This window comes from Chiroxiphia lanceolata, chromosome 26 (genome assembly GCF_009829145.1).
Source record: "Chiroxiphia lanceolata isolate bChiLan1 chromosome 26, bChiLan1.pri, whole genome shotgun sequence".
Lineage (NCBI taxonomy): Eukaryota > Metazoa > Chordata > Aves > Passeriformes > Pipridae > Chiroxiphia > Chiroxiphia lanceolata.
In genome coordinates this window covers 1,375,222-1,387,493 of record NC_045662.1, presented here as the reverse complement: position 1 = coordinate 1,387,493, position 12,272 = coordinate 1,375,222, and the positions used below count along the sequence as shown (strand labels likewise).

The 12,272-nt window shown below is 50.9% G+C and overlaps 1 protein-coding gene across 5 annotated transcripts in view; it reads right to left on the bottom strand.

The window, feature by feature from the left end:
* Positions 1 to 11,050, bottom strand: part of MYO1D (myosin ID) — a 148,587-nt gene extending 137,537 nt beyond the window's left edge. For all 5 annotated transcript variants that reach the window (XM_032711465.1, XM_032711467.1, XM_032711468.1 and 2 more), the window contains exon 1: positions 10,853 to 11,050. In XM_032711465.1, the coding sequence (XP_032567356.1) occupies positions 10,853 to 10,947 (95 nt within the window). In that variant the 5' untranslated portion in view covers positions 10,948 to 11,050. The remainder of the gene's footprint in view (positions 1 to 10,852) is intronic.
* Positions 11,051 to 12,272: the final 1,222 nt, after the last annotated feature.

The window sequence follows — 12,272 nt, the reverse complement described above, 5'->3', positions numbered from 1 at the left end:
TCTGGGCTTACCCTGCTCATCAGACGTGGGAGAGTTTGGCACTTGAGGTGGAAAACCCTTTGGCACTGCAAATGATGGGAAAATGTCCTGCTAGCACGAGATTTCTGCCACATAACCACGTACAGGGATGGAGGAGCCCTCCAAAAGGCAGCAAAAGCATCTTGATAAAAACAAACAAAACCCAATACTGACCCTACTGGTGAAATGCTTGAGCTTCCCATATCCCTGGTACCACATCACCCTGTCACTGAGCAAGCCAGGGTTCTGTAAGAACCTGTTCATGGTCCATCCTGTGATTACTGTGTTTAAATGTACAATAGTAAAGCAACCCTAGCAAATTATTGCTTCATTTGGTCAAGGTGCTACAGAATGTCTTCAAAAGTCACTAAGTTTACTGTATTTACTTATGTTAATTTTTTTCCTAGATAAAAGGACAACACAGGAAAGGCAGAAGGTTTAAAGTGTATCAGAGGGAGTTTAACATTCTAAATATAATGACCCAATTCTACAGTTTTCATGATTCAGCTGCAAAGTTTGCAACACAAGAAGTTGGCAGCTCCCAAGCTAAACAAGAAAACAGTGAACCAAGTGAAATCACCCTGATCTGTTTATTTGCACAGGGTCTGCTCACTAAATTTAGCAAACAGCCCCTCAGCAGAGCAGCTGAACAATCCTATGGAGAAGAATTCCTGGGAGAAGACTGACGAGAGTTTTCTCCCTAAATCCAGTTGTGACACATCTGAGTTGGCCCCTGAAGTTCACCCCAGCCTCTGGTGGGAGAGCAGAGCCCCCAAACCACATCATCCCCTCAGAGCTCCCAGAATGGAACCAGGAGGCCAAGATGTGCTGCTTAAAAACAAGACTCAGCCTGACAATACGCAGCCCCCCTTTAAGTCTCCAAAACTCTAAGTCCTTAATGGAAAACATGTTTTTCTACCAACTGATCGGAAAAATTAAGCCAAATATTCCCAATAATTTCAAAATTGTTCAGTCTTTCCTTGTGTTTCCTCTCCAGTCCAGCTCCCAGGTTTAAAAAGCTTTACAGGGATCGACTTTCCCTTGGCATCTCCTCAGAGGGGTTTAAGTTGCCTGTAACTAAGACAGAGTCAGAGCAGCAGCTGCCAGAGGCTGGAGATGTCTAGCTCAGGAATGTCTGCATCCTTGGAAAGCCAGGATGTGCAGCACGGCCCAAAAAACAAGTTAAGAGCAAACAAGACAAGATTCCCATTTGTTTGTTTTGCTGGAGACATAAATGTTACTTTTATCAGGGAGAAAAAGGGAGAGGAATACACCTCCTTTTTCTGTGCTGGTGCTTCGTGTCCTCCTCACCTGAAACAGGTCAGCACACAAACCATATAAAGCAAAGTTTTCTTATTGCAACACAGGCAAAAACTCAAAAAAGGAAACATTTATTATCAGGCAGCACTGTCCACAAAGTCATACATCCAACCTCAGTCTTATTTTAGAACTGCTTCCCTGGTAATTTGCCTGTGCTTTGGAAACAAGGAATATGTTTTGAATTATAGGAGGTTACAGGGACATTTTTGTGGTAAATTTGGACTTCATTTGCAAAAAAAAAAACCCCTCAGTGCTACAGAGATCCTTTCAGAAATAACATTTTTTGTCATTGCTAAGCACTTTTCAACAAAGTTTAACAGCTACTGTTCCAGGGAGGTGTTTACATCCAGCTTTAGGAGAACACTGGGGTACTTCTGCCCTGCAAGCACAAGGAAAAGCAGCAAAGTGTCTTTCCAATGGTATGAGGAGCAAACGAGAGGATCTTCTCTGCAGTGAGCAGGGGCAAGTTCACTTGGGAGACTCGGAGCTCAGGAATGTCCTGGGATTTGTCTGGGGCCTAAACTGTATTTACAGCTCCTTGAGCCCCAGAACAAGCGACTTTTCCAGAGGTTCCATTGAAACAAAGCTCAAGTTGGTGTGATGTGAATAAGGTGCAGGATGGTGTGTACAGGACAAGGGTAAAACCACCAACATGAACACTGTGTTTGGAGATGGACCCGGACCCACCCACCCCAAACTGCACGTTCAGCCCTTTGCAGCACCTCCCACCCACACACTGCAGAGTCCTGCCACAGATCTCCACCTTTTATTTCCCAGGAAGATGGAATGAGCCTTCAGGCTTCCTAAATTAACTTACATCAGCCTCAAACAGGAGCAGGTGAAGATAAGATAATCAGATTCCACCTGTCCCACCTCAGCCAGGACAACATCGGGCCAGGCTGTGTCCAGACCCAAGGACACCAACTCCAAGGGGCACAGATCCAGAGAGGAGCCAGGAAACCACCTGAGCAGGATAACCAGGGTCAGAGCACCCCAACCTGCTCCCGGGGCACAGCTTGGGTGGCTCCATAAATCACACATGGAAGGAGGGGGCAGTGGCTGTGCTGACATTTCTGTGGTGTTCCTTCCATGCCAAAAGGAGCAACTGAGGGAAAAACCCCAAGAATGCTGGTCAGGAGGTTCTGGGACAGACATGGTACAGATCAGTGCTGAGGGAGGAACTGATAAGCACTGGAAGGAGATAGATAAGCTGTGTCCCTGAGGTGGAACAGGAGGGAGGCAGGGAGATGGGTGTAGGAGATAAAACTGAGAGCAAAACCAATCCCTGCAGATAATTCTGAAGGAGCTCCATGGGAAAGGGGGTTTGTCAAGGCACAGGACAAGGAATGAGCACAAAAATCAGTGCAAGACTGGGCTCTGTGTATGGCTCAGGTTGGGCCTGATACACCACAGGGGAAACAACACTTGACTGGGAGTGCAAAGGCCCAGAGAGGACCAAGTCAGACAGTCCACGTGCACAGAGAGGGCACTGAAGGCAAGGAGAGCCACCAAGGATGGCCAGGAGGATACTGCAGTTACAGAAATACAGGCAGCCAGCAAGAGGAGAGAGGAAGGTCAGGTGGAACAACACTTCTTGGAAGGACAGGAGTCAACAGCTGACATCCAGAGAACAGCAAGAAACCCCCAAGGATGAGAAACAACATCGTGGCAGGTCAGTGGCTGCCAAGGGACACAGAACTGGTTTAATGCTGTGTTTTCACCCAACAGTGCATTTTTCTGAAGGCTCTGGATCAAACCAGCCCAAGAGTCACACACAGACTGAAGTGTCACACATCTCAAGGCAGCTCACACCAGGCAAGTGGCAGCTGTGCTGGGGCACCAATATTGCAACACTGCTCAAGGAGAAGATCTAAATTCCATACAGAAAAGTGCTCTGAAATTCCAGGGGGCAGAATGGAAAGGACCAGGACAGGCAGGAGGCAGAGCAAGGACAGGCTGGTGACACCCCAGCATCGGTCACAGTTCTACTGGTGAGCCTGAGAAGCTGAGCACTGCAGGACCATCAGTGCTGACAGGGTTGGGTCCTCTGGCTTATCATCAACAACTGTTTTATTTATAAGGTCTTTACATGCCATCCCTCTTTTCCCACCTCAGCTGGGCTGTATCTGTGCAGGACAGTATCTGTTGTCCATCCAAACCAGCACCCAAAGGTGCTCTGGGCGTTGCTCCCACGCAGGCAGGGTGAGGAGAACTCTGCAACAACCCCAGGGACCAGAAAAACCTCATTCCTGGCAAAAGACACAGCTTATCTCAGGAACAGTTTAATGTGAATTTTAAAAAAAAAGTATTTTCAAACAAGTTAAGTCTATCTAATGCCCCTTTTTCACTCCCAAAGACAGAAGACAGCCAAATCTTCTGGCACATGAACACACCACAAGGAACACCTACTCCTCCTCCTGGTCTAACAGACACAAACATCAACACATGACAGCAGCAGTGGGAGCTGACACCTCATCAGATCCGACCGAAAAAGCCCTGAAAGGAAACGAAATCTTCTTCACAAATTATATTTGTGCTTCAGAGAGCTGGAAATGAGCATTTGCCACCACAGCCCCCTGGTTTCACACTTCCAGGCAAACCTGTGTGCAGGCATCTGTGTCCTCCCACCCCTCAGAATGTCTTCATTCCATAAAAAGATGTCATCATGACCCAGGGATGCAGAAAGGAGAGAGATGATGTAACAGCCAAATACTGAGGTAGATCTGAATCTTTAAAGGAATTCCAGTAAATATGACTAAAGAGGAAACCTTCAGGGAGACTAAAAGCTTGTTCAGCCCAGAAGAAATGCAAAGAGTCAAAGAAATACAAGAGGTTGGTGTGGTAGATCAGCAAAGCCACCTGAAGAGGCAGATTTTGGAACAGAAGTCAATATAAAGGACTCTTGACTAAAGGAGACCACGAGACCCATTGAAAACATTAGCTAATGTTGACTGTAAGAGTTTGGCAGATCTTAAAGTCAACCTTCATCTGGAGGAAATGATAAATTACTGCAGTTAAGACAATGCAGGTTACACAAGCCACCTCACAGGGGTGGTGGCAGTCAAAAATCAGAACAGGATTCTACTCACCAGCATCCCAGAGAGATGCAGTGTCCGCTCTGAGGAGCTTCAGGACCCCCAGCACTTCACAGGATGGACAGAATAATTGCAGAGAAGAGAAGAGATGAGAGCAAGGACTGGGGCAGGGATTGTCCCCCTGTGCTGGCACTGCTCAGGTCACACCTTGTGTGTGTCCAGTTCTGGGCCCCTCACAGCACGGAGGACATGGAGGGGCTGGAGCTTGTGCAGGGAAGGGAATGGAGCTGGGAAGGGGCTGGAGCAGCAGGAGCAGCTGAGGGAGCTGGGGGGGCTCAGCCTGGAGCAAAGGAGGCTCAGGGGGGACCTCTGGCTCTGCAACCCCCTGACAGGAGGGGGGAGCCGGGGGGGAAGTCGGGCTCTGCTCCCAGGGAACAAGGGACAGGAGTAGAGGGAACGGCCTCAAACTGTGCCAGGGGAGGGTCAGGTTGGACAGCAGGAGGAATTTCTTCATGGAAAGAGTGGCCAGGCCTTGGCAGGGGCTGCCCAGGGAGGTTTGGAGTCCCCATCCCTGGAGGTGTCCAAGGAAGGCCTGGCTGTGGCACTCAGTGCCAAGGTGGGCATTGGGCACAGGGGGGACTTGATCATCTCAGAGGACTTTTCCAACATAACTGATTCTGTGAAAAAGGTGCTGAGGAATTCCTAAAACACCAGCTGACTGCAGATGTGCTTTGTGCAGATAGCAGAAAACACCAGCTTATTTAAAAAGATGCAATAAGGAGTGTCCCCTTTTGAGCTAATTCACAGCAGTCCTGGTTACAGAGCTGATTCTGTCGGGCCCTTCCTTCACACCTGATGCCTTGGAACACGAATGTCCCTCCCCAGCCACAATGAAATGTTGTTATCTGTGCTCTGACAAGGACCAGGAACACAGCTCAGCCTCAGCTGGGAGGCAGGACCAGCAGGGGAAGAGTTTGGAAGTGTAAGGCCCTCTGAGACTGATCCCATTCCTAAATCCAACCTCATCTATTATTCAACACCCAGGTGCTAAAACTGTTCACCACCACCCCTCCCACCTGCTATAAAAAGACTCCTGTCAAACTCCCACCTGAGAAGGTTCTACCAGGCAGGGAGGGCAGAGGATTCACTGAAACCACAGAAACTCAGCACATATGGAAGCAAAACCAGCTCCAGGCTGGACATCACCTCATCCAAAGCTTGGATCGTGGGAATGCCGTCAGGAATCACCCTGTTCCCTGTGGAGTTGGGAGGCTGGCCTGGAGCCTCCCTGTGCTACTTGTCCAGTTGGGATTTGCTTTCTAAGTGAGATCAATGGCCTTTTCCATCTCTGAAGATCGAGCTGGACCCTGTCCAAGCTTGTAAGTCGAATTTTGACAGACCAAGGGGAATTTTCATTCCATTCATTCCAAATCCTGACACGAGACAGCTCTCTGCAAGCTGAGCAACTCAGAAGCAGCCAGGAAGAGCTGATGAGACTCAACTGGCCCAAGGAGTGTCCTGCAGCACACACAGAGGCAGGTCCCCTCTCCAGGGGGAAAACAGACTCTTCCCAGCAGCAGCTCTTTAATTCCACACTACATGAACAATTAAAATATTCATAACTATTTAAAACGAGGAAATTAAAATGACTTAAAGGCATGAAAAGCTTGTTTATGAAGCATGAATATTTCATTAGCAAAAGCACAAATGAAACCAGGCTTTCACATAATATTTCCCCTGCTGGGATTAAATACAGTTTACTACCTCATGTGAAGCCAAACCTCTGCCACCACAACTTCAACCCAAAATATGAATGTTTAAGATGGTGCTGGAAAGACAAGGAATGTGGTGTAAAAACATCAGTGCAATACAGACACCACCCTTCACTCCAAACCTGGAAATGAGGTTAAACAAGGGAAGAGCAGAAAGGGTAGGAAACAAATCAAGAATCCAATGGGATCCACATCCCTGCTGGGGTTTTGGCCTTTCAGAACTTCAGGTTCATCCCTGGAATGTCCAAGGCAGATTGGACGGGGCTTGGAGCAACCTGGGCTGGTGGAAGGTGTCCCTGCCTGTGGCAGGGGGTGGGACTGGATGAGTTTCCAACCCAAACCACTCTGGGATTTTATGACTCTGAAGCCCAATTTTTCATGATTTTAAAGCTCAAGTCCCTGTTTCAGTTTGCTACAAGGTTTTTCTAGGGCTCCAGCCCACGCCCAGCACAGCAAACACTTCCCTCAGCAGCAAACACTCACAGAACATTCTCAGAGCAGTTCTACATTTCTCAGTACAGATTCCTGATGCCAAAAACAGTAATAATCATAAAAAATATGATCAGTCTTTCAAAAGTGTCTGCAATAAATAGGAATTTAGAACTGTTGGGGTGTCCTGTGCAGTTGGACTCAGTGATGCTGATGGGTCCCTTCCAGCTCAACATATTCTATGTTTCTATGATTAATTTGAAAATGCTGGGATTTGTGCTATAGAATACTCGAGAAACAGTCGAAAAACTACCTTTTAACACTTTTTTTTTTAACTGTGTTTTTATGAAGTGCTGCTGGAAGAGGCCAGAAATCACCACACGTGCAGGGACACAACTGCAAGGACTATGAAAGCCCAGCTCTTTGCACCACATCCTCGGGCTCAGGTGGGCTGGGATGACCAGGAACCACCTGAGCAGCAACTACAGGCTTCCCCTGTGGGTTTCATGCTGGAACTAGTTGAAAAAAAAAAAAAAAGAGGAAAACAACCCAAAATTCATTTGATGATCATTACACATCACCAGGTGCTCTCCCTGCCTTCCTTTCATGCATCCTTGAGTTCTTTAATAACAGTGACACAGCTCTGGTGTGTTCCCAGGAGGGGATTTGCACAGTCAGTGCTGATGAAAAATGAGCAACTCTCTGGAAAGCAGGAGAAGATGAGTCAGGTGGCACCTGCTCCCGAGGCAGATGTGGGAACACAAAGACCAGCTCACGTGAGACTGCCCCAAACACTCCCTGATGCTGCAATAATATTGTCTGCTTTTCCCCTGCCTTCCAGAGCCCTCAGCTGGGATTCAGGGGTGCTGGGGTTACCCAGGGTTGGGACGGATCAGGTTTGACTCTCCTGCAGCTGCTCTGAGCTGACTCCTGCAGCCACCCCTGAGCCTGCAGAACAGAGAATTTGGGAACTCCAGCTCTCCCTCTTTGCATTCCACATTCTGTTTTTAGAGCCCTGAAGTTTGATTTCTTTATCAAAACTGTGCAGAACACTCTTTGCAGGGTAAGACGAGAAACAATCTATAAACCAGGATATTTCGTATTTGTGAAAAATAACCTCCTTGCCCTCTTCCTTATCCAGAAGTAAATCAAAAATGATCCCTTTCACCACTTGAAATGTTCTCTGTGGTGCAGTGAAAAACAAGGTGCTGCAGAGTTTCCTGTCTCTCTTACCCAACAGTTCCCACCGAATTTCATTCACACCACAGTGTCTGCAAAAGCTGAGCAGCTCTGGCCCCTCCAACAATCCCTCTCCACAAGCACCACCTTGCTCCACCTGCGTGGAACAGTCACAGTCACAAAGTCAAACCCACTGAAATAAAGGGTTTTATTAATCCAAAGCAGGATGTTCTCCCTTTCCTTACTCGAGTACAAATAAATACTTGGCTGCCACTGACAGACCCGAGAGCTGCTGGACATGAAAAAGATTCCCTGTTTTAAGGAGTCTTTTAATTAATGTGACATCCTCTGACAGGAATTGAAATGCCAACCCCTCCTGCAGCAGAGCACCTGCCCCCAGAGGGGAGCAGGGACTGTCTGAAGTCAGCTGCTGATGCACAAACTGCTCAAATTCGGCTGTTTGTAACAATTCTGATTTACAAACCCCTCAAGGAACAATTGTCTGGTAAAGCTTTGGAGGTTTCTCTAAAGAAACAAAGTTACTGAGTCCACACTAACTGTTCCCACAGTCCTGCTTTCATCATTTTTTTAATTATTCTGATGACTAAGAATCAAAACCAGAGGCTGGGACTGAGAACTGAGGCATTCAAGGACAGGATGACTTTTATTTACAATAAATTGTAACGTTCAGTGACTGCTGAGTGTCCAGTGAAACAGCCAGTTCATTAAGGAGCTGTAAGACATGGCCATGAAAAAGTCCTGACACTGTGATATTCCTGCTGAATCACCACCCAAACCTACAAATAACTGGGCACGAGTGCAGGGCTGGGAAAGGAGGCAGTAAAGTCCCACTGCATCCACCCCCTACCCAGACACGCTTCACCCAGCCCACGTCAGCACCACCAAACTCAAACATTACAGCAATGAAAAGTGCAACTTCACCCTTTCTCTTTTTCCCACTAGAGACATCCCTGGGGAAATATCCTCGTGTGCACCGAGACTGTATGGTTTCAGTTCCACCCACACCGGGGCTCACTTGGGAACTAAATCCAGCACAGCCCGTCTTGGGTCAGGCAGTGACCCCGAACAGAAATAGCTCTGGCAGAAAGCTGGATTTATGGAAAAGGGTGGAGCCCATCCCAGTGTAAAGTGAACAAACCCACCACTGGAACTGAAGGATGGAGCAGCACCGACCCCTCAGCACACGAGCAGCACAAAGGTGACTGGTGCCATCTGCACAAGGTGACACCCAACCCCCGGGCAGGGCAGGATCCGGGCTGGAGCTGGGTCTGACACAACTCCACATGTGGCAGCAGCAAGAGCTGATTGCCCTCTCCAAAGCAGTAAAACACGAGAGCAGCCTGAGCATTGTAGGACACCAGGAGAGATGTCCTGACAACACCCTCAGGCACAATCAGCAACAGCACAGAGGAAAAAATAAATCAAGTTACACACCAGGATCCAGAACCACCAGTTTGTTCTCTTGTTCTGCTCATCCTTTCATACAAAATTAGCCAAGTCTGCCCCTGCAAGGCGCCTCTCAACTAATTAATTTGATTCCTTAAGGCAGCCAACATCCTATGTTGATTTTTCAGCTATCTAGCAATCCTTTTCCAATCCTTCATTGTACTGGAAATGACAAGGTACATCTGAGAATTACACATTAACCAAAGAATAAAACCCCAAGAACAAACTATGACACACAAGTTTCCTGCTAATTACAGGAAATTAGCAGGAGCCCTTTCTAATATGATTAGAATGCCACGGAGTGCCCAAATGAACAACAAATTTAAACTGTTAGAGGCACTGCAAAACGCACTTAAATCTGACACCGCCTCAAAGCTCAACCATTCTCATTGCTTTTTCTTGGTATTTAAGCACAAATGCCCTCTCTGCCCAAACAGAAATCCAAAACAGAAAAGAAAAATAACATGAAGTATTCTGGTTGTTATTACACCTCGCAGGATGCGAGCCCTGACCCTGCAGGACACGGGTGCGTCCGTGTGGCACAAAGGTTCCCGAGCACTCAGCGGCTGATGCAGCCAGACCACAAAACCTGCGGATTTCACCCAGAGGAGGCATCGCAGCTGTCCGAAAAAGCTTAATTTTCTCCTTCCTCAGTGTTTTAAGCCTGCTGAGGGAGCTTAGCCCCCCTCTCTTCCCTCGGGTACCGCCAGAGTCACTCCCAGGGTGTCCAACATCCACACGGACCTGACGAGTCATTGATTCCAAACCATCCCCAGGTTCCGAGCGGCAGGAGAGGAACAGGCAGGAAGCCTGGGGGACACAGCCAGGTAAACACATTTTTATCCCCCAGATCTCCCCCCGGCAATTCTCAAATCCTTGCACAAGCAGGGGCACGGGAGTTTATCGGGAAGAGCTCCCATGAATGTTTTACAGCGGAAAGTAAAGGCAGCCTCGGGGTCCCCCCGGCTCTGCCAGCGCTGCCCAGGATTGAGCTGGACTTCCCAGAGGGAACAGGCAGGAAACGTGGATCTTCCCGGCACCCATCGCATCCACAGGGGAAAATAAAACCATAAAGACGAGGGAATGTTAACGCACGACTCCAGGCTGGAGCAACCTTGGACTTGGAGACTTTTATTGCTCTTTTTTGTTTGTTTTTTTCCTCCAAAGCGACTTCGCCGGGCTCAGCACAGGCGAGGGGAGGGGAGCGGGGCAGGTTGTCCAGGGAAGCTGTGCCTGGCCCATCCCTGGAAGTGTCCAGGGCCACGCTGGGATAGTGGCAGGTATCCCTGCCCACGGTGGAGGGTGGAATGGGATGATTTCACGGCTCCTTCCCACCCAAACCATTCCATGACTCTGGGATATAGGCTAAGATCGACAACACGCTGTTTAAAAGTAAAGTCCTCAAGGTCCCTTCGCTCCCAACCCTCCCTGGTCCCACGAGGCAGGTGGGCCTGGACAGGGGGATACGGGGGCAGTTTTCCCGAGTGATGACAGAGCACCCTCACACCCACCCGGCTTTCCATCCCACGGAAAAATCCCCAATCCCTGACCCCCACTCACCAACCCGGGGGGTGTGAGGGGATAACCCCCGGGACAGCCCGGCCGGGGGTCCCCGCCCGCCCCCTCACTCACCGCAGCCGCAGGTTCGCCATGAACTCGGGCATGGTCACGGCGTCCATCAGCACGAAGTCGGCTTTGCCGAACTCCAGGCTCTCCTGCTCCGCCATGGCGGCCGCGGGGCGCGTCCGGGGGGCCGGGACGAGAGCGGGACGGGGACGGCGGCGGGGACAGTCCCGGCTCTAGGGACCGGCTTTAGGACCGGCTCTAGGACCGGCCTCGGGACCCCGCTCAGGCGGCCGCTCCCCGGGCGGGGGGGGGGGGGGGGGTCACCTGCGGGGGGGCGGGGCCGGGCCCCGCGCTCAGCGCCCCCTGGCGGCCGCACGCGGCACTGCCCCCCCTCGGCCGGAGCGGGGCGGAGCGGGACGGGAGCGCCCCCTGGCGGCGGGACAGGGCCAGGATGGGGACCGGGATCGGGGCCGGGATCCAGGGAAAAGGGGGGGGCTGGGATGGTTCGGAGGGGAGAGGATTCCTTCCCAGAGTGTAACCTGACCAGGGGAGTCCCCTGGACCAAGCACAGGGTGCTGAGGGGTCGCCATTCTGCACCATCAGACCCCCCGGATGAGGAGCGCAGGGTGCTCCGGGAGGGGGGGGTCAGATTGGGGGAATTCTTCCGGGGTGTATCCTGGACGCGAGGAGTGCTCCCCCCCAGCCCAGGGTGCTAAAGGGTCACGTCTTCTATGGTGAGACCTCAGCCCCCAGCACAGGGTGCTGAGGGGTCGCATTCTGCACAAGGGAGGCCCCCAGGATGAGGGGCTTCGGGGTGCTGCCCTTCAGCTGGGGATACACCCCCTTCCGGGGTGTATCCTGGACCTAGGGGACCCCCACCTCCCGGAGCACAGGTGCTGATGGGGTCGCATTCTGCACCATCAGACCCCCGGGATGAGGAGCGCAGGGTGCTCCGGGAGGGGAGGGGTTCAGATCGCGGGAATTCCCTTCCCGAGGTGTATCCTGGAGCCGGGAAGTGCCCCCCCCTCCAGCCCAGGGTGCCAAAGGGTCACGTCCTCTATGTGTGAGACCCTCACCCCCAGCACAGGGTTCTGAGGGGTCGCATCCTGCATACGTGGAGACCCCCCGGATGGGGGGCTGCAGGGTGCTGTCCTCCAGCTGGAGGAGTCTTCCCTCTTGGGTTGTATCCTGCACCCAGGGGAGCCCCTGCCCTAAGCACAGGGTGCTGAAGAGTCACATTCTGCACGTGGGGAGACCCTCCCCCCAAAACAAGGTGCTAAGCTGTCACATCCTCTACCTGGGGAGCCCCCACCCCACAGAACAGGGTGCTAAGGGGTTACATTCTACAGCTTGAGAGACCCCCCCCCTCTCCCCAGCCCAGGGTGCCTCAGGAGTGGATCCTGCATTTGGAATGTGCTACAGGGCCACATCCAGCACCCTGTGGAATCTCCATCCCAGGGCAGGGCTGGGTCCTGCACCTGGGGGA